We start from the raw sequence: 23,134 nt of genomic DNA on the forward strand, positions 1-23,134 counted from the left end.
CTAGGGGGTAGAAATATAGAGACGAGTTACGCCTTTCTTCCAGGTATGAGTCACAAACTCTACTAGGTGTATAAAGCACTGGGCCATCTCAATCTTCCAACTGCTTGAAAAACATGTGCTCCGTTTTCACAGAGGAAGAAACTGAGGCTCAGAGGAAGCCGAGGTCTGAACCCAGCCCGACACTAAATAAAGCTCAGGTACTTTCTACTATACTGCTCATCACTCGCCAGAGGATATTACAAGGTCATTCAAAGCACAGGATATAATTAAATAACTTTGTTTCTTTTTCCTCTAAATGGCACATTTAATGAGAAGATAGTTCTGACTATGTGATGAACTATTTCTTTCTCAAAAGCTAGACTACAGCTGAAAAAAAGCTTTATGTCCAATAGGACACCAAGCTTAAAGGAGAACAAAACAGAACTTGTTGACCTGGTCTACAAAATGCACATCAGTCACCAACCTTACCTAAAAGGGGCATCATTGATGATAAGAAACTGAGCATTTGCTGTGCACATGAGTGAAGAACTCGGCTACCCTGCTGTCTCCCCCTCCCCCACCCTCCCTCTCTCTCTCTCTCTCTCTGGTGAGGAGGGAGGGAGGGGAGATTTTATGGAAGACTGCAAAATAAGACTTTAAGAACTCTTTGATCTAGATGGACTTAACAGATATATTCAGAACATTCCATCCTAAAACGGCAGAATACGCGTTCTTTTCAAGTGCACATGTGACATTCTCCAGAACAGATCACATATTAGGTCACAAATCGAGCCTCAACAAATACAAAATGACTGAGATCATACCATGCATCTTTTCTGACCACAATGCTATTAAACTTGAAGTCAACCTCAAGAAATAATTTAGAAACAAAACAAATACAAGGAGGTTAAACAACATGCTACCGAACGTGAATGGGTCAACCAGGAAATCCAAGAAGAAATAAAAAAATACACAGAAACCAATGAAAATGAAAACACAATGGTCTAAAACCTCTGGATGCAGCAAAAGTGGTCCTAAGAGGGAAGTATATAGCAATACACATCTACATCAAGTAAGAAAAATCTCAAATCAACAACCTAAACTTGTACCTAAAGGAGCTAGAAAAAGAAAAATAAATCTAAAGCCAGCAGAAGAAGGGAAATAATAAAGATTAGAGCAGAAATAAATGATACAGAAACTACAAAAACAACAGGACAGATCCAGGAAAGCAGGAGCCAGTTCTTTGAAAAAAATTAATAAAATTGATAAACCTCTAGTCAGACTTATCAAAAAAGAGTAAGGACCCACATAAATAAAATCACAAGTAAGAGAGGAGAAACAGAAATACAAACAATTAAAAGAGTACTATGAAAAACTACAAGCCAACAAACTGGACATCCTGGAAGTAATGGATACATTCCGAGAAGCATATTAACTACCAAAACTAAAACAGGAAGAAACAGAAAATTTGAACAGACCCATGACCAGCAAAGACATTGGATCAGTAGTAAAAAATCTCCCAACAAACAAAAGTCCAGGGCCAGATGGCTTCACAGGGGAATTTTACCAAACATTTAAAGAAGAGCTAATACCTATTCTTCTCAAACTATTCCAAAAAATAGAGAAAGAAGGAAAACTCCCAAATTCAATCTATGAAGACAGCATTACCCTGATACCAAAACCAGATACAGACACCACTCAAAAAGAAAACTACAGGGGCGCCTGGGTGGCTCAGTCAGTTAAGCGGCCGACTTCAGCTCAGGTCATGATCTCGTGGTCCGTGAGTTCGAGCCCCGCGTCGGGCTCTGTGCTGACAGCTCAGAGCCTGGAGCCTGTTTCAGATTCTGTGTCTCCCTCTCTCTGACCCTCCCCTGTTCATGCTCTGTCTCTCTATGTCTCAAAAATAAATAAACGTTAAAAAAAAAAAAAAATTAAAAAAAAAAAAAGAAAAGAAAACTACAGGCCAATATCCCTGATGAACATGGATTCAAAAATTCTCAACAAGATACTAGCAAATTAAATCCAACAGTTCATTAAAAGAATTATTCACCACCATCAAGTGGGATTTCTTCCTGGGTGCCAGGGTGGTTCAACATTCACAAATCAATCAACATGATAAACCACATTAATAAAAGAAAGAATAAGAACCATACGAACATTTCCATGGATGCAGAAAAAGTTTCTGACACAGTACAACACCCGTTCATGATAAAAGCCTCCAACAAAGTAGGTTTCAAGGAAAATACCTCAACATCATAAAGGCCATATATGAAAAACACACAGCTAATATCCTCCTCAATGGGGAAAAACTGACAGCTTTCCCTCTACAGTCAGGAAAAAGACAGATGTTTACTTTCACCACTGCTATTTAACACAGTACTGGAAGTCCTAGCCTCAGCAACCAGACAACTGAAAGAAATAAAAAGGACCCAAATCGGTAATGAGGAAGTCAAACTTTCACTATCTGCAGAAGACATGATACTCTGTGTAGAAACCCTAAAAGACTCCACCAAAAAATTGCCAGAACTGATACACGAATTCAGTAACGTCAGTCGCAAGTTACAAAATCCACATATAGAAATCTGTTGCATTTCTATACAATAATGAAGCAGCAAAAAGAAATTAAGGAATCAATCCTATTTATAATTGCACCAAAAACTGTAAGATACCTAGGAATAAACCTAACCAAAGAGGTCAAAGATTTGTATGCTGAAAAATATAAAACACTGATGTAAGAAACTGAAGACACAAAAAAATGGAAAAACACTCCATACTCATGGATAAGAATAAATATTGTTAAAACGTGTAAACTACCTAAAGCGATTTACACATTTAATGCAATCCCTCTCAAAACACCAACAGCATTTTTCAGAGAGTTATAACAAACAATCCTAACATTTGTATGGAACCACAAAAGACTCCAAATAGCCAAAGCAACCTTGAAAAAGAAAAGCGAAGCTGGAGGCATCACAATTCCAGACTTCAAGCTATCTTGCAAAGCTGTAGTGATCTAAACGGTCTGGTGCTGACACAAAAATAGACATACAGATCAGTGAACAGAACAGAAAACCCAGAAATGAACCCACAACTATATGATCAATTAATCTTTGACAAAGCAGGAAAGAATATCCAATGGAGAAAAGACAGTCTCTTCAACAAATGGTGTTGGGAAAACTGGACAGCTCCACGCAAAAGAATGAAACTGGACCACTTTCTTACATCATTCATAAAAATAAATTCAAGATGGATGAAAGACCTAAACACGAGACAGGCAACCATTAAAATCATAGAGGGGAGCACAGGTAGCATCTTCTTTCTAAGTAGGTCTCCAGAGGCAAGAGAAACAAAAGCAAAAATAAACAAACGGGACTTCATCAAAATAAAAAGTTTCTGAGGTGCTTGGGTGGCTCAGTCGGTTAAGCGACCGACTTTGGCTCAGGTCATGACGGCAGGGTCTGTGGGTTCGAGCCCCGGGTCAGGTTCTGTGCTGACAGCTCCGAGACTGGAGCCTGCTTCGCTTTCTGTGTCTCGCCTCTCTCTCTGCCCACCCCTGCGAGTGCTCTGTCTCTCTCTCTCTCTCTCAAAAATAAAGAACAAAAAAATAAATAAAATAAAAAGTAAATAAATAAATAAAAAGTTTCTGCACAGCGAAGGAAACAATCAACAAAACCAAAAGACAACCTACAGAATGGGAAAAGACAGTTGCCAATGACATATCCAATAAAGGGTTAGTATCCAAAATATATTAAAAAAACTCATTAAAACTCAACACTACAAAAGCAAATAATCCAATTAAAAATGGGCGGAAGACACAAATAGACATTTTTTCAAAGAAGACATACAAATAGCCAACAGACACATGAAAAGATGCTCATCATCACTCGCCATCAGGGAAATACAAATCAAAACTACAATGACATATCACCTTACACTGTCAGAATGGTGAATATCAACAATACAAGAAACACCGTCGTGGATAAGGATGTGGAGAAAGGGGAATGAACCCTTGCACACTGTTGGTGGGAATGCAAACTGGTGCTTCCATTCTGGAAAACAGTATGAAGCTTCCTCAAAAGGTTAATCCACCAATCACATTACTAGGTAATTATCCAAAGAATACAAAAATACTAATCCAAAGGGATATATGCTCCCTATGTTTATAGCAGCATTATCTACAATAGCCAAATTATGGAAGCAGCCCAAGTGTCCATCAACTGGTGAATGGATAAAAAAGATGTGGGGTGTATGTGTGTGTGTATACATATACATATATGTATATATGTATATATATGTGTGCATATGTATATATGTATGTGTGTGTATACATATACACATATACGTATATACACATGTCCGTATACGTATATACATATACATATCCATATGTGTGTATATATAGTGGAATATTACTCAGCCATAAAAAAGAATGAAGTCTTACTATCTGGAAGGATGTGGATGGAACTTGAGGATATTATGCAAAACAAAATACATCAGAGAAAGACAAATACTACATGATTCCACTCATGTGTGGAATTTAAGAAATAAAACAAACAAAGGGGAAAAAAAAAAGGCAAACCAAGAAACAGACTCTTAACTATAGAGAATAAACTGATGGTTACGGGGGGGGGGGGGTGCACGGGGGGATGGGAGAAATAGGTGATGGAGATTCAGGAGTGCACGTGTTGTGATGGGCACCAAGTGTTGTACAGAAGTGCTGAATCACTAAATTGTAGGCTGGAAACTAACATCACACCGTATGTCAACTAATTGGAATTTAAATAAAAACTTAAAAAAAAGTAAAAAGCAAGATTCCTTGTTAAACAAAAAACTCTTTGATCTGATCTGCTTTGCAACGAAAGCATTTTAAGATCCACCTAAAATCCTGAACTCCTAGTCCTACTCTTTTTTTTTTTAAGTTTATTTAGTTTGGGGCACCTGGGTGACTCAGCTGGTTAAGTGTCCGACTTCGGCTCAGGTTCGGGATCTTGCGGTTCATGAGTTCCAGCCCCACGTGGGGCTCTGTGCTGACAGCGTGGGGCCTGGAACCTGCTTCAGATTCTGTGTCTCCCTCACTCTCTGCCCCTCTCCATTCACACACACTCTCTTTCTCCAAAATAAACAAACTTAAACATGTTTTTTAATGTTTATTTATTTTGGAGAAAGAGTGTGCATGTGCATGCGGGTGTGGGGCAGAGAGCGAGGGAGGCAGACTCCACGCGGTCTGTGCAGAGCCAGACACAGTGTTTGATCTCAGGAATTGTGAGAGCGGAAATCAAGAGGCAGATCCTTAGCCAACTGAGCCATACAGGTGCTCCTCTATTCCTCTTTTTGTTTTTTTTAACGTTTATTTAATTTTGAGAGACAGAAAGAGACAGAGTGCGAATGAGGGAGAGGCACAGAGAGAGGGAGACACAGAAAGGAAGCAGGCTCCAGGCTGTCAGCACAGAGCCTGACTCAGGGCTTGAACTCATGAATGTGAGATCATGACCTGAGCTGAAGTCGGACGCTTAGTCGACTGAGCCACCCAGGCACCCCTAGTCCTAGTCTTTATACTTACTTTTAGATGACTGTAAATTCACATGCAGCTTTAAGAAGTGATACAGAAAGATCCAGAGTGCCCTTCTCTCAGAACCAGAATACGGACACTGATGGCCAAGGAACAAGACAGCTGCCCCCCCCCCCCCAACCGTGCCCTAGTCGACCTCTGTTCCGTTACCACACTTCCTCTCAGCACAGTGGGAGTGAATCCCGAGGACCAATCACAACATATGGCATGGGTGGCTCACCCTTCTGCACCTTGGCACCACCTTAACAAGAAGTGACTGGGGAAGTTGACAGGTTCCAGTGGGACCCCCAACTGCCGGGCAATTGTCAAGTAGAGCAGAGACATGCTGATCGGAATTCCTGTTCTTCGAATCAAAACCTGAAGGAGAAAAAAAATCCTTTAGCTTCACAGAAACGAACGCTCCCTTCTCATTCCTTCAAAGCAAGTCCTTACTAGGCACTCACTGTGCATCAGGAACGACACTAGGTTTTGTGGTTTAAGTGGATGAAGATTTGCTTTTTTTTAGATCAAGGCTCTGCAAACTGCAGTCCGCGGGCCAAGTCCACCACTTGTTTCTGTACGGCCCGCATGAGAAGAGCTTTCCCGTTTTTTAGTGTTTAAAGAAAGTCAAAAGAATACCGTTTTGTGACACATTAAAAATTACATGAAACTCAAATTTCTATGTCCGTGTATACAGTTTCATTGGAACACAGCCGCACCCGTTTGTTTTGGTAACGTCTGTGCCCCCTTTCAACTACAATGGCAGAACTAAGCAGTTGGGACACAGAGCATCTGGCTTGCCAAACCAAAAGGCCTGTTTGGCCCTTTACAGAAAAAGTCTACAGACCTGTGATCTAGGCTGTTCTTCCATTTTTTTAAGTTTCATTTATTTTGAGACAAAAAGAGAGAGAATGAGCAGGGGAGGGGCAGGGGGAAAGGGAAAGAGAGACAATGCCAAGCAGGCTCCGCTCTGTCAGCGCAGATAGGCTGTTCTTCCAAAAGAATTTAAGGTCATTTCAAGGAAAGTGTATGAAATACGACAGAAAAAGATTAGCATACAGAGCAACAGAATAGATCTGAAAACAGTGTCAAGAAGGAAGCACATAAAAACGAAGTATCAATTTGGCCAAAACGGCTGGCCAGATTTCTTCCAACGCTTCTAGAAGCCAGTGTAGGAAAAAGATACGATTAGTTTCACAGTTTAGTGTTCATTAAGACACAAATTAACCGAACAAAGTCAGAGAAATGTGTATTTCTAGACAGGAAATGATCAAGGGTTTTCACACAGAGGACACTATAAAGAAATAAAAATCCATAGCAATACCCTTACAGTGGAGGCAAAAGTGAGTTTCACTGGGCATTGAGAGATGAAAAGACCATGTATCTGTGCCCCAAACTATACAATTTATCAAAAATGAGCTTTCAAAAAGACATATGATTATGTTTTAATACACCCACATTTACCTGGTGCATGTATAAGTTTAGGGCATTATAGTAATCCATTCGGTTCCCCTTAAACTTCAGCTGGTCATAAAGGACGTAGTTCATGGCGTCCAGCACCTGGCTCTGGAGTTCTATCTCCATTATCATGGAGGATTCACCTGAAACACAGAGATCTACTCTGAGGACAGAAGCACTGGCAAGGCTGTGACCAGCATCCCAAATGACCTGTCACACGCAGACACTGGCAATGTCCTAACAATACTCAGTAGGTGCTGCCAGTCCAGGGTGGAGGAAAGAATATGAAGTTAAAGTCTTTCACATTTCCAAGTGAACATGTGGTTGTGTCATTAACTGCTTCTTTGGTGACATAATGGAAACATACTACAGAATTTCTCACATTAACCAATAGCTCTGCTAGGTTTTCTTTTGCAAATACAGTTGGATCCAAAGCAATTCCACACCTGCCTTGAAGGCCAAGCTGGGGTGGCGACTGTTCATGCCCCGGAGGGTTTTGCAGACCAGCTCTACGATGTTGTCAATCTGGGCCTGGATATCTTTGAGGCTGATGTCAGAGAGAGGATTGCAGTATTGGTCAATATATACAGCGCCTGAAAATAAACGGGAGTCACTGAATAAATTCCTATTTCTGCCCTCGTCCTATTAGTTGGTCACTCAGCACAGACACTTGGGGCCATCCTTCTTTCCACCACCTGCCAGATAAGCTTCATCTGTAGATGCCAGACCCTGTGGCTGATACATGGAAAAGGAGCAACCTTCTCACAACAAAGGAGTTCACACACTTTATTTTAAAAAAATAAAATAGGGGCACCTGGGTGGATGGCTCAGTCAGTTGGGTGTCCGGCTTCGGCTCAGGTCATGATCTCACAGTTCGTGGGTTCCAGCCCCACGTCAGGCTCTGTGCTGACAGCTTGGAGCCTGGAGCCTGCTTCGGGTTCTGTGTCTCCCTCTCTCTCTGCTCTTCCCCAGTTTGCACTGTCTCTCCCTCTCTCAAAAATAAGTAATAAACATTAAAAAAATATATATTTTTTTAAATAAAAATAAACCAAACTCTCTCTCAAAGGTCATGGACTCAAGAAACCACGTGATATGCAGCATATTCCCATACTCTATTACAAAGAGGAATAAATGCTATAAAGGAGATCTTCCCAAGAACTCTGAACACTTAATGGCATAAGCCAGTTCCTTTACTTAAAAAAAAATTTAAAAAGCTGAAAGCCCTCACAATGACAGATTTCCACAAACTGTACCCCTCAAAGGTGAAATAGTAAATGAACTCTGGAGATAACTATACCTCTGAATTACAGAAATAGTGACACTCAGGGGACCTGTAGCCAAAGACTTGTACAAAGTACACTGGAGACACGGTGTCTTGAAAATCACCTCTCTGCTCTTTATTACCTTGGGTCGTTTTCTTTTGTTTTGTATGTATTTGTTTAGAATCACGTACGTATGTATGTATTTAGAATACTAGGCAGGCTCTGCCCCGGCAGCGTGGAGCCCAATGAAGGGCTCCACACAGGGCTCGAACCCACAAGTTGTGAGATCACGACCCCAGCTGAAGTCAAGAGTCAGACGCCTACATGACTGAGCCACCCAGGCGCCCCGACCTTAGGTCATTTTCTAGCCAGATGCCAAAGGGCTAACTTGATCATTTGGTTATAAGACAATTTCACTTGGGAAGCGGCAGTTATTGCTTTTTTTTTTAAGTCATTTAAATTCAATTTAGGATCTTGACCCGCTACTCAACATCCCAAAGGAGCTGAAGGCAGTGAACAAGAGTTGGGACCCCAGTGCTAATTTTGCCACTAGCCAGGGATTGGCTCCTGGGCTTCCTCGGGATGGAGTTTCCTCACCTGTTGGCTGCAGGATTTCTCCAAAGTCCATTCCATCCTAATGCTATGATTCCTAGACTTTGTTAATAGTTATCAGATTATTCTTGTCAGTCACCAAGAATCAAAACCTTGGAGCCAACTTCCTGCTCAATCACTTAGAAACTTTCAATGGCTACCCAGTGCCTACAGTACTGATTGGATGAGTTATGGAAAATCATGTTACTTTGTATTTGGAAGATGAAAAAGAAGCAATCCTCTCTATAAACAAGCTACAGAAAACACACCCTGTTAAACTGTTCCTGACTGTGGAATGAACAGCAGAGTGGGGGACTCTCAACTCCAGTACACATAGAAAATTCCAGGGTGATAAGGCTGTTTGATTTTAATCAACTGAAACAGATTTTTCACTGCCTTCTGGATATGAGACTTTCACACAATCAGTAAGAATCCACACTGGGCACCATGGAATATGCAGTGGATCATAATAACGTTAAAGGACCAGGGACACAAGAAAGTTAATGATCAGTTGGAGAAAAATGCCCGCACCTGAAACAGACATTAACCATGGTCTACTAGTCAATGCTACTGCCTGCACCCCTCCCGAGGCAAGTAAAATCTGCACGCGTTGCAGTAGTCAGCAGAAGCTCAGCGGAAGTTACACAGGACCTGGAACTCTTGCGGGCAAGCAGGATTTGAGAGGGGGATACCACTAACGAAGATACAAAGCCAGGAGGGAGGACAACACTGGCCGGAGCAAAGGGTGTGTTTTGGAGAGTAATGGGGAAAAGTCTGGGGCTAGGGGAGGTCCGGATTACGGAAGGCACCGAAAAGCAACAACAAACAAACAAAGGAAATCAGGTGGCCACTCGGAGTGGTGGAAAGGCCAGGTTTCAGGCTGGACTAGCACTAGGGGGTCAGAAGCCATGAGGCTCAGGGAAGCAAGTGCTACGCAGAAAGCTGCTGCTGGGAGAGCTGGTGACAGCCCGCACGACAACAGTAACAGAGCGGGGACATGACCACGGAAATGCTGGCAAGGAAGAAAACCGGCGAACTGGGTAAATTGTGGGGAGCAGGGAATGAAAGTGAACGGACAGGCGTATCTGTACTCCGTAACCATGACTTATGGGAGCGTTTGTGTGATACGCTAGGAATTTAAAGTAGTTAAAAGAAAAAATTAAGTCACATTTTGTTCTTGCCCGATTTAGCAGGAACAGAAAGTTATTCCCTTCACCGCGTCCGTCCACTCAACTTCTTCCTCCTCACTTCTCATTATGGACAAGCAGACTCACTGATGCGCGAGGGCACTTCATCCTCCTTAAACTCCAACCAGGGAGGTGAAGGGATCTGCATGAGGTCCCATGGAGACAAAACTGGATACATTTATTTCTGATTCGGAAATGACGCTTGAAAGCTTAGACAAACAGGGAATTTAACCTCATTAGCTAAAATATCAGCCTCGTGCTTTGAACTGATGGTGCATCTTCAGAAGGCGCTGTCTTGCTTCAGCTGACGGCCAAATATTCTGGCAAAATCTGAGCTCTAGGGTGAGCAGTTCTGCCTACCTAAGTGATCAGACCACACAATCCCACCTCCAGAAGCCCACGCGGCCCGGCCCGGTCCACGTTTCCACTGCTCCACCCTTGGGGACGGTATCCACTACTGCTGAGAGCGACAACTTAGCTGCCTATTGGAAGATCATCGCTGAGACCTCACCTTCAAGGTACGATTCATAGTCATCAGGCTGCTGAAGAAATGCCTTTAGGTTATTTAAAATTTTCTGTTGGCGTAGGTAGTAAAGAATTTTTTTAGCGTAGTACTTCCAAGTCAGAGCTTTTCTGGAAAACAAACAAACAAGCCAATGAGAATCAAGACACTATAAAAACCTCCGATTACTTTTTTTTTTTTTTTACTTCCCTTCACACTAATTACAGCATGTAAAGAGTCTACTTAACAAGAAGAATATAATTGGTTCATGACCACACAGCACTTGTTATCACAGAAGCAGACAACACAATTTAGGACTTTGCATCTGTAATGTAACACTGAATCAGTAGTGCTGAAATCCAAGAAACACTGACCCGCGTGGCTTCAGATTGACTAAAAGGAAATCCAAGAGAAACCCGAAAAGCTGGGGCTTTTCAGCTGGGGCTGAAAAGTTGGTCGAGGCTCAGGAGCTAAGGGTGAGGCGTCTGGAATCCTTTGCTGGCCGCTGGGCACCTGCCTCAGGGAACTCAGGCCCTGGGCGGCCGACCTTCTCTACGATCACGGCCATGGTGATCTCATCCAGTCTCATGGTTTCAAATATTGTTTCTGGCAGCCTTCAACTTATTTCCCAGAACATACTTCTCCTTACGTGCAACTGCTACTCCACATCCCCGCTCGGATATCCGGTGAGCTCCTGAAATGTCTCGGGTGAACACGACTCTGCTGCTGCAGTCAGGCCGCAAACCTTGGGGCCACCCTGCCCTCCTTGGTGGCCTGCTCTCGCAGACCATTCCAGCCATCCACCAGAGCTATCAGTTCCATCTTCAACGTGTATCGGACAGGTGAACACTTCTCACTAGCTCATCTGCGTCCTCACTGAGCTTCCAGCTTCAAATCCTGCCCCTCCACACGGCAGCCAGAGCGCTTCAGTTAACATGTTAAGTCACGGCACAAAAATCCCGTACCCAAGTCTCCAGGGATTTTCCACCTCGCTCAAAGTAAAAGCTCCAGTCCTAACGACGGTGCGTTAAACTCTTGCCCCATGACCTCTCTAACCTCAATTCCTGCTATTCCCCATCTCTGTCCGGCCTCCAGCCACACTGGCTTCCCTGCTGTGCCATCACGCTCGGTGGTGCTCACCTGGGGCCTCAGCACTCTCAGGTCCTTGACTGGAAGGTTCGTTCCCTGGAGATTTGCAACCTCCACCCTCACCCCCTTTCAGGTTTTCATTCAAATGCCATTTTGAGTAAGGCCTTCTCCCCTCTCCCCGCTTCACCCTCTTGCCTGGTTAGTATCTGTCTAGAGCCCCCTCTCCTCTTCTAATGTACTAAATCATCTTACTAGGTTAGTGACTCTCTCCCCCACTGGAAGGTAAGCCCCACAGACGCAGTGCTTTCTGTTGTCGTTCACCGCTGTATCCTCAGTGCCCGGGATAGGTCTGGCACACAGCAGAAGCTCAATAAATACTTGCTAGTGGATGAGATACTTCACCAGACATACCAAATGCACATGGGGATCATGGGAAACAGGGTGACAGCGATTACTTTATCTGCGTGACTTCAGAAATAAAGGCCTCTCACTCTTCAGTTAGTAAATGACCGTCAGCAGAGCTAGGTTCCACCAGCCTTTTAACCTTTGAGTTGTAAAGTGTGTCAATCTAGAAAAGTGCATGAAACAAGTAAGCAGCTTAATGCATTAGTATAAGGCAAACAACCCTGTATCCACCACTCAGGCCGAGAAACTTTGCAGACACCCCAGAAGTACTCCAAGACCCTCTCCTCCCATCCACAGCAATCACAACCCGCACCTCCATGCTCATCACTGCCTCACCAAACGTACGGCCCTAAACTCTCTAGCCAGTTTTGAGGTCTTTCAAGTCCCTTAATCCACAGGATCCCCTCCATCTTTTCTGTCCCTTGCACTTTATTTGCTGAAGAAACCTGGTTGTGTGACCTGAATTTCCCAGTCTGGAATCTGCTGACTGCATCCACAAGGTATAGTTTCACATGCTCTTCTGTCTTCTGAATTCCCTGCAAATTGGATGTAGAGGCTTGATCAGATTCAGATTCTGTTTATTTGGCAAGGAAGTCCTTCCATCAGGAGGCAATCGCGCCTTGGCTGTCTCTTTGGTGACGTTAGCAGCCACTGCTCCTCAGTGCCCAGGTCTGTTAATTCGTTAGAGGTCGCAAAGTGGCGATATTCTAATTCCACCATCCCTTCTTCATTTATTAGCCAGAGTATTTCTATAAGGAATAATTTCCTCTCATCTACTATTTGGCTCCCCCAACGGCACAATATATAGGAAAGGCGGGATAAATGCTCATGTCTTTCCTTTTACTGTTTTTCAAAATAATAATAATTTGGATTTCTATTACCCTCCAGAGGTGAACAATTAGTTGTTGCTAAGTATTATTATGAACTAGCGGAGCTAAACGCAGTTGGTGTGTTTCAACCCATTCCAGTTATTATCCACGCTACTGCTCAAATCCTATCTCTGGCCAATGGAAGCCTCTCCATGTTGGTCCCTGAACACTTACAACATGAAATATTGGTACTTCTCCTGATACCTGGTTCCAGGCTTTCAAGATTCTCCAGCCTGATCTTTTACAATTCCTGTATAAGACCTAGAATCAGCCCTTTCCCCAAAACCCTGGCTTCTTTTGATGGGAAATGGTATATTAAGACCACTGTCTGACTACTAGGGATCATGATTTCTACTAGGCTGGTTGTTGTTTCTGAACCTTTTCAATGGATAGAAATAATAAATCTCATGTATCTATGTGTGTATACACACACACACACACACACACACACATACACCTACATTATTTTTAAATATACATCAGGAATTCATACTGACACTTCTAAATCAAATTCAGAACTATAGTTTTTTACCAGTTTCTATTCTGTATCTATAGCTTTCTTTCTTCCAGGAATACTCTACTTATCCAGGATACCAGAGATGACTTAGAATATCACCTAGTTACTCGTCTGCTTTATTCCACATCTCTCTTAGAAACATACATATACCAAGCCTCAGAATAACGAGACCAATATATTTATCACCTTGATGAGTACTGAAAAGAGCTAAATTTATTTTGCTTACATTCTGCCCTATTCTCTGCTCAGCTTTTTAAACAGTTGTACTACATCTATATTAAAAGGGTTTACGGCCATTACATACAATACCTTCTACCCTATTAACTGTCACTTGGATGTAATCCTACAAATAAATACGGATTTGATGGTCACCATTAGTCCTTGTGTCAGTGTCTCTCTGGTTGTTTTGGTTGTCTGACACTGTCCTATTTTCTAGAACATTTCTCATGAAGGGCTCAAAAGTCCCTGAGTCCTTGCAAGTTGGTAAGTTTGGGTCTGCAGTCTTTATACTTGGAAGTCAGTTTGGCTGGATATAAAAATCCTTGGCTGACATTTTTGATCCTTGAGCATCTTAAATATGTTATTGTTTTTTCCTCTGACACAGAGCAGTTGTTGAAAAGTCTGATGATATTCTGATTTTCTTTCCCTTGTAAGTGACTTCATCTTTTTTGCTTGGATGCCCAAAGGACTTTTCTTTTAAAATCCAGTAGGTTTACTGAAATGTTTCAGTGATGGTCACTCTGGGTCATTTTCTCAAGTACAGTGTATGCCATTTTTAATATGTTGTTTCAAATCTTTATTGAAGATGTACTCTTTTTAAAGACCACACAGAACACCATAAAAGCAAAATATTTTCAAATATCCAGAGATTAATGCTTTAGCATTTTTGGAAAACTATCCTTCTTCCTTTTTATACTTTCTGTATTTGCACAATAAGCATTTGCCGGGAATGAAAACAAACAGGCTCCTTCAAGAATACCCAAAATATTTACAAATGTAAAGTATCCCAAAATATTTACAAACGTGAGCATATTCCCTGTCATTTAAAAACAACCCTGTTTTAGGCTCAAATTATGTCAGGCCAAGGGGTGACATATCTATGACATTTACTTCTAAAAAGATGATAACACTATACTTTTTTTTTTAATTAAAAAAATTTTTTTTAATATTTATTTTTGAAGGAGAAAGAGACAGCATGTGAGCAGGGGATGGACAGAGAGTGGGAGACACAGAATCCAAAGCAGGCTTCAGGCTCTGAGTTGTCAGCACAGACCTTGATGTGGGGCTCGAACCCATGAGCTGTGATCATGACCTGAGCTGGTCAGACACTTAACTGACTAAGCCACCCAGGTGCCCCAACAGTATACTTTTTAATTGGCTGTGCCTATTTAGTCATTTTGCCAACGAGAGAGGTGAAAAAAGCAATATTTTGTTACTACTTAACATTTCTGTGAAGAGTAAATTTAAAGATCTACATGATTCTCAGCTACTTGGATTTGCTCTTTTCTGAATGTCCTCCTCCTTTGTACATTTTTCAATTTCCTCTTAAAAATTTTAAGAATTCTATTGGCTTTCTTTACAGTTTCTTTGCTCATAGGGAAGTTTATTTCTTATTGAAAAACCCTTTGTCTATATTCTTGTACTGCTTTTGTATTATCAGTCTTGGTTAGGTAGGTCTCCCTAGATTGGACACGAAGTCTATTTAATTGAGGGATTTTCATTGTGATAACTTTTAAATTTAGGTAATTTAATCTTGTGGAACTTAATTTTGCTACATGATGTTCTAATTTCTTCCAGATGAATATTCAGTTACCTCCAATACTATTTATTAAATATGCCATCTTTCCCCCTCTGACTTTAAATAGATTATCTTCTATGCTGGGACCTGTTTCTGAATTATTATCACTGATGTCGCTCTCAACTTTCATTTAAACATTATATTGTTTTGATTACAGCTAGCTTTACCATATGCCCTATCATCTAGTGATGCAAGTCTTACATTGTGATTATTTAAAAATTGTTTTTTCTGGCTTTTCTAGTGAATTTATTGTTCTCAATATATTTTATGCCAATATTATCCAATTAAAACACACACAAAAAAAACTCCTGTCCCCAAACTCTTTTTGGAACTGAAATGGAATGGCACTAGGGTTATGTGTTAATTTTAGAAGAACTGACATTTTTGTGATAATAAGTCTCCCCACCCAAGGACACGCTATCTTTTATGTTTTTCAATAACATTCTATAGCCTGACCTGGGACACTCATTCCTACGAGCCTATTACTTAGAAATGACACCACGAAAAACATCACCCTCCCCAGGAACATAAGATGGAGAAGGTAGTGGTTATTCATCGATAGCAGGGTAGTTAAATAAACTGTGGTACATACTGTAAACAGTAAACGGCTGTTAATAAAATGAATCAAATCAGTTGATTAGATTTCCACAAGGTAATGCTGAATGAGAAAAAAAAAGATACAGGAAAGTACCTATTTAATGATCACAATTTTGTGAAATAACGATGTGCTCCCATCCCCACGTATGTCGATGCATATTGGCATGAGGAACACAACCTAAGTTGGCAACCTAAGTTAATTACAGGGGCGGGGCTGGGAAACCAACACAAATGGAGGGAGTAAGGAGGAAGGGAGAAACAGCATAAGCAAAAAGAAACAAAGTCTGCACTCAACATCAAATCAAAACTAAAACAACTTGGAGCGCCTGGGTGGCTCAGTCGGTTGAGCCTCCGACTTCGGCTCAGGGCATGGTCTCGCAGTTTGTAAGTTCAAGCCCCGTGTCGGGCTCTGTGCTAACAAACAGCTCAGAGCCTGGAACCTGCTTCGGATTCTGTGTGTGTCTCTCTCTCCCTGTCCCCTGCTCATGCTCTGCCTCTCTCTCTCAAGGACGAATAAATGTTAAAAAAAAAATTAAAAGATAACTAATAAACTTAGTATATATGTTACATTTATGTATTTTAAAGTATATGCATACATATGTAAAAAAGACAGCCAGCTTTTATTTTTAAGGCTGCACAATGCTGACTATTAGATCATACTTTAATTCATTTATAGATAAACCAAAATAGAAACGGAAAAATGACCTCTGCATCTGAACTCATCCAAGGCCTAGAATAGTGGCACATCTTACCTCTCCCCTACAGTTGTTCCACTGATAGACATTTCTCTCTCCTAAATCCCTTTAAAAACAAGAAGAATACCTTACTTCTTGTTTGTGAGACATATCACAATGAGCTCTCTTAAGGAAGATGCTAAGCTATGTTTCTACCTTCCATCACTAATAGTTTCCAAACTGTTAGAGCAGAAAACCTTTTCCACAGGTATGTTACACTGGAAGCCAAGTCATCTTTTTAGGTAAATTGGAAATTAACCTTCACAGCAGAAAATAGAAGGCATAAAAATTTGTAAGCAACAACCAAGAGATGATGGATTCTTCTTGATCAGGAGACATAAAAGAAGGACTCAACCAGATACCTAGAATGTTCATAGCCAAAGTAAGATGACTTCTTACCCAAATTCAGAAATTGTTAAAAAAAAAAAAAAAAAAATCATCCATTAAGAATGCCTAAGAAATTTTAAAAAAAAAAAATCAACCCATAACAGACAAATTCAGTGATGGTGGATGGAGAGGTCATAATAAAGGAAGGGTAGTTTATATTACTAAATGGCATAACAGATACAAGTTCCCAGAGCCCCGTATGTGACCTACAGTGGGAACAAATACACATTCTCTTTTCTTCCCAAAAAGATTTTTGTAAGGTTTATTTAAATATCAATTGTCTCAGTGTATTTATATTATTTACACAGAATTTTTCAAAAATATAATTACAGCAAGACATGAAAGATTGGGAAGCACATGTCCCAGGGCTCGGCCACATACAAATTATAGCAGTTAATTCTGGGCATTATTATTAGAACAAACAAACAAAAAACAATCCCTGCTAAAACTATGACTTACCTTCCTTCCATATTTAGGATACACACCAGTTCATCCTCAAAAAATATCTCTGGTCCCTCAAGATTCTCTATGTCACTAAAACCATTACAAGGGACCTATGAAGAAGACATATACAAACAGGCCTCAGTCACAGGCAACAGTGCTGTCACTCTCCTACACAAATCTGAGATACAAAGGTGCTCATGTTCGTGGCAGTGGTAACTGCTATCCTACGCTATCTTGTACCACTCACCATGGCTGGAAAGTAATGTCCAGTATCAATAAGTTGTTCAGATTTTATTGTCAATTGTGCATTAATTATATTTTCATAGTCTGTAGCTTCAGTATCATAATTCACAATGATTTCATGCAATTTGTGAGGCAGTCAAGTAGGAGCAGAGACCCAGAGAGAGAAGTCTAGTACTTTGGGCAAGTAACTCAACTCACTGGGCCTATTTTCTCCTCTGTAAATTTAGGTGATGGTACCAATGAGCTTTAAAATTCTATTAATTCTTCCACTTTTTTTTTTTTTAACACTTTTTTTTTTAAACATTTTTTTATTTTTTTGAGAGACAGAACATGAGAAGGGGAGGGGCAGAGAAAAGGGGGGAGACACAGAACCTGAAGCAGGCTCCAGGCTCTGAGCTGTCAGCACAGAGCCCGATGCGGAGCTCCAACTCATGAGCCGAGCCGTGAGATCATGACCTGAGCTGAAGTCGGACGCTTAACTGACTGAGCCACCCAGGCGCCCCCCAACTTGGTTTTAAAAGTAGCCAGGAAATTTCATGTCAACCTGTGTGCATGCAGAGAACACAGGAATAGAAAGGTCCTGAGCCAAAGTAATCATTCGCCCACTGATCAATCTTAAGTATATTCCTACTATGTTCAAAGTCTTTGACATACTTCTAATTAGGCAGTGGTACAGGGAAAGAGGGAGCTAAGGAAGAAACATAACAATTCATCATTATTGGACAAACACACAGGCTGTTAAAAATGCACACAAAACCAGTTGGACTAGAAGTAGGAGCTGCAAACCAGCAGCCCATGACAAAGTGCATCAAATATATCTAGCACCCATAAACAATTTGTACCAGTTTTTAAAATATGGTATGAATGCTTTCAGCCAGGACATGGCTCATCCAGAACATAAACTATGCATCCTAATATCAACGAACGTTTATTTATAGAAATGAATTATACTGGGGAGTATCTAGTTTTATTCTCCACAGAAGAATAAGTTCAAATTTGTCCAAAGTTCAAATTTTCCCCTTCAAAACTTGAAAAGCCTTGAAAACACTCTGCATGTATGAACCCTATGAAGTAATATTAATTAACATTAGAAAACAGGAATTGATCGGGGTGCTTTGCTGGCTCAGTCGGTAGAGCATGCAACTCTTGATCCTGGGGTTGTAAATTCAAGCCCCATATAGAGTGTAGAGATTACTTAAAAATAAAATCTTGAAAGAAAGAAAGAAAGAAAGAAGAAAGAAAGAAAGAAAGAAAGAAAGAAAGAAGAAAAGAGGAATTAATCTTCGGTAAACCATGATAGTAAAATAAATCAGGGGTGCCTGGCTGGCTCATTTGGTAGAGCATGTGACTCTTGATCTCAGGGGTCATGAGTTCAAGCCTCCCATTGGGCGTACAGTTTACTTAAAAAAAAAAAAAAAAAAAACCAAAAATAAATAAATCAGACTGGCTCTACTTCCAGACCTCCCCCCAACCCCTGTACTAAGAAATAAATTTAAAAGATTAGTGTGAACTATTTCCCAGAGTTACAAAAAGAACCAGGACCTGATACAGAAATTCTGAGACACTTTGTGGGAAAACACAAACAACAAAACCCCCTGCATTTCAGCAATATTAGGAAAAACAACAAACACACAAAAACTTTTCGGGGATAACGATATGTAATGTAAGATAATTTAGCTGAGGGAATAATAATTCTGACTTACAGATCGCTTCTAATCCTCTGCTACCCTAACAAATAGTGCTATTCACCACGGGTTAGAATCTTCAAAGCCACAGAGAAGAAAAACTGTATTAATTTCGCCAACCCTTCCGGGAAAACTACTGGGTGAAATCTGTACAGCGGTTCAATCACTGATGATTCCCCAACTCAAGGGGAGGCTCCGAAAAATAGGTTTAACCCCCTTGCAGGGAAAGAATGCTGATCTGGATTCCCTCTACATTGTGCCGCAGTTCCGTCCCTCCCCCTCCGGCCCCATTCTCTCGCTGGCTTTAGAAAAGTAAAGCTGGCAGGGACAAATGGCTTCGTGTTGTTGGATAGGAGGAAAAGGACACAATGACTCTTGCGGCCACCTAAGTGAGTAAGGGATCGTGAGGACTGAAAAACGGATACGGAAAAGAGCTGGATGAGCTACAGCCTCCAGACCCAGACACATGCACCACAGTAGGCAAAAGCCGGGAGCTACATCAACAGATCCTTACGTGCTCTGAAAAGAACCTCTTTGAGAAGGAGGCTACGATCTTCCGGGCTTCTAACCCAGCTTTCTGCCGAACTTTATACTCCTCCAACCAATTGACGTAGTCGGTGGGGCTGTAGTGTTTCATAAGGGAAGGCCACCTACAAGGAGAGAAACACCCCCTCAGCTTCACAGAGACTCAAAGGCAGACACGCGAAATCAAAGGCAGCCTTGAGACACAGGGAAAGAGCAGTATGCTTTAAGCGGCACTAGGGGCCCTGGCGATGGACCCAGTTCAAATCTCCACCCGGCACGCACGCACTCGCTCGCGGCGTGACCTTGGCGTAGCAGTAAGAATGCTGTGTCTCCGCTCCCCATCTATAAAATGGGGCCAGTTGCAGCAACAATAATAGTGACGACAAGGGCTGCTAACATTTCCTGCGCGCCTCCCAAGAGCCGGGCCCCGCGTAAATGCTCCTTACACATCATCTCATTTAATAACTAGCAGCAAAAGGTAGGTCTAATTATCACCGCCTAAAGTCGATGCATGAGGCTCAAAAGGAAGGGAAGTCGCTACCCCGCAAGGTCACACGGCGAGTGTGCCAGGGCCAGATTTTTCCGCGGTCCCACATCGAAATCTGTGCTCTCCGCCCGCAAGCAGGGGATGATGCTGCGTCCGCTTCCTCCAAGGGCTGTTAAGATCACTGCATCGCCGGATCCATGTAAACATTTTAACTCGGAGTCGGGCACAAAGAAGCGCGCGGGATGGATCAGCAGGGATCCTACCGTCGTGACCCTCTAAGGCGGGCCCGGCTGCCGGGCGCTTCCCGATGCGCAATTTGGGCAGCGGCGTGGACCCGAGGGGCCCGGGGAGCCGGCGGCCTGGAGGCCTTTGTCTGTCGGTCCGCGGGCAGGGGTCCGGGGGTGGCCTCCGGGGAGGGGTCCGCGCGCGAGCAGGGAGGCGGCGGCGCGGGCCGGCCAGGCCCGGGCCCAGGGGGCGCAGGGCGGGGGCGCGGGCGGCGGGGCGGCCGGCTCACCTCACCCGGAACTGCTCCTTCCACACCTTCCCGCTACTCTGGCACAGCTCGCGCAGCCGCCGGCAGGTGCTGGAGACGCGGCCGATGTCGGCGGCCGTCAGCGAGCCGCTGCACAGGATGTACTCCAGCACCTCGCCGGGCAGGTTGACGAGGCAGCTGAGGCCCGCCGCCTCGGGCGCGGCCTCCTCCGCCAGCGCCGGCACCACCTCCATCGCGCTGTCGACCGCTGCCGCCGCCATCTTGTCCGCGTACCTGGGCCCGCCGCGCGCGCGCGCCAGGGCCCTCCGCTTCGCCCCGCCCACCCGCCTCGAGGGGCCGGGCCCCAGGTCGCCCCGCCCACACCCGTGGCCACCCCCTCCCCCCCCACCCCCCCCACCCCCCCCGCCCGCGACGCGGGCCACGGCTGACCCAGGGAAACCCGTTCTTACAAACCAGCTGTGCTGTGGGCCCTGCGGCTGCGAACCAGCGATCAAAGCAGATTCCCTTTTTGATTATGTGTCCGGAGCGCTTCCTGTGCATGAGCTCATCAGATCTTCCCAATAACCCTACCAACTTTTATCTCCTTGAGTTACAGATGGGGAAACTGAGCTTCAGGGAGATAAACGGACTTACTCAGAATCCCGTGTCCTAGATGTTAATTCAGATCCGCTTGGCTTGTGCCTGACTGTGCTCTAAACCAGTATGCTGTAATAACAGCTAATTTAATATTCTTGAGAGGGTACCGTGCCAAGCATTCTACAGGTTCTTTCTCCTTATTCGAGCCCTCTGTGTTACCTACTGTAATGATACCCATTCTAGTATCATTAAGGAAATAATAAGGAATAAGGAAAATAAGGCTCATAAAGGTGGGAGCCACTGGTTCAAAGTCACAGACACAAAAAATGGTAGAGCCTGGGTTTGAACGCTCAAAGCAGGAATTGCCACCCAGGTGTGGGTGGGCACTCTTTTTTGGTGCCTGTGCCTATTATTACCATTACTATTACTAACCGAGGTCCTGTGCTGTGTTCCCTGGAGATACAGATGTGAGTAAGATGCTGTCTTTGCCTCCCAGGAGTTCGAAGCCAGTTGGGTGGGTGAGTGGGGGGGGGGGGGGGCACACAGGCATAGAACGATTTGTTGTCAGTACTTAGAGGCTCAACAAGGTAGCCCCCACCCCAATTTGGAAATCAGAATGCCCTGGAAGTAATAAAGTTATAAAGTTAACTCTCAGTGGATGGTGAGCCATCCATAGCTCCCTACTGCCCTTAGAAATGAATCTGAAATCTCTAACATTGTTGCAAAGGGATAGACCCCTGTCTACCTCTCCTTGCCTATCTGAAGCCATTCTCTCCCTCACTAGCCATGCCCCAGCCAGCCTGGTCTCTTTCCTTCCACTTCTGGCCTTCACATGTATGCTGGCCCCACTGCCTAGAATATACTTTGTGCTAGAATGTCTTCCTTTGAGCTACTCCTTCTCTTCCTCCAGGCCTTAGCTTAACCTCTCCAGATGACATTTCTTCCCTCACCTCAGCCCCACTGCCCCAGGTACGATTCCTTCCCAGGATTTTTCAGTCTTGTCATTACTTAATTAATTTATAACTATCCAACCTTTGTCTTTCCTGCTAGATCAAAAGCAACTTCAGCATCGGGACGGCACTTGATCACCTGTGGGTGCCCAGTGACGTGGCCCAGACCCTACACATAGTCGATCCTCAATAATTGTCTATCATTTGCAATTGTCTAACGAGCTGTTTAGCTCGAACAGGTCAGAGTTTCTGAGGGGCAGCTTCTTATCTGTAAAATGGGGATAATAATAAGAATGGGACTGTCAACAGAATTAAATGAGTACATTGAGGTAAAGTGCATAGAACAGTGCCCGACACAGGGAAAGTACTGGATGAAAGTATGTTATAGAGGAATGAGGAGAAACTGTTCCAATATTTTGGAACTAGATAGAGGTGGTGGTTGAACATTGTGAATGTACTAACTGCCACTGAGTAGTTCATTTTTAAATGTTTAGTTTTAGGGGCACCTGCCTGGCTGGTCTCAGGGTTGTGAGTTAGAGCCCCACTTGGGGTGTAGAACTCACTTAAAAAAAAATAAAATGTTTAATTTTATGTCGTGTGAATTTCACCTCAATACATTTGTTCAAAAGTGTGTTACTGATTGTATTCGTTTGCTAAAGCACTGTAACAAAGCACCCCAGAGTGAGTGGCTTCACAGAAATGTATTTTTCCATGGTTCTAGACGCCAGAAGTCTGAGTTCAAGGTGTGGGCAGGGTGGCCTTCTTCTGAGGCTTGTCTCCATGGCTTGGCCGTGGATGGCCGTCTTCTCCC

The 23,134-nt window shown here is 43.0% G+C and overlaps 1 protein-coding gene across 3 annotated transcripts in view; it reads right to left on the reverse strand.

Annotated features, from left to right (window-relative positions):
• FBXO21 (F-box protein 21) overlaps nt 1-21,082 on the reverse strand; it is a 47,011-nt gene extending 25,929 nt beyond the window's left edge. For 2 of the 3 annotated variants that reach the window (XM_042961500.1, XM_042961499.1), the window contains exons 1-7: nt 20,819-21,082; nt 19,807-19,942; nt 17,380-17,474; nt 10,534-10,655; nt 7,429-7,575; nt 6,989-7,125; nt 5,766-5,902 (exon numbers count right to left, since the gene is read on the reverse strand). In XM_042961500.1, coding sequence (XP_042817434.1) covers nt 5,766-5,902; nt 6,989-7,125; nt 7,429-7,575; nt 10,534-10,655; nt 17,380-17,474; nt 19,807-19,942; nt 20,819-21,057 — 1,013 coding nt within the window. In that variant the 5' untranslated portion in view covers nt 21,058-21,082. Of the gene's footprint in view, nt 1-5,765; nt 5,903-6,988; nt 7,126-7,428; nt 7,576-10,533; nt 10,656-17,379; nt 17,475-19,806; nt 19,943-20,358; nt 20,698-20,818 lie in introns of those variants that run through there. The other variant, XM_042961501.1, reaches the window with a different exon arrangement.
• Nucleotides 21,083-23,134: the final 2,052 nt, after the last annotated feature.

The sequence above is a fragment of the Panthera tigris genome, chromosome D3, assembly GCF_018350195.1.
Source record: "Panthera tigris isolate Pti1 chromosome D3, P.tigris_Pti1_mat1.1, whole genome shotgun sequence".
In the NCBI taxonomy this organism is placed as follows: Eukaryota; Metazoa; Chordata; class Mammalia; order Carnivora; family Felidae; genus Panthera; species Panthera tigris.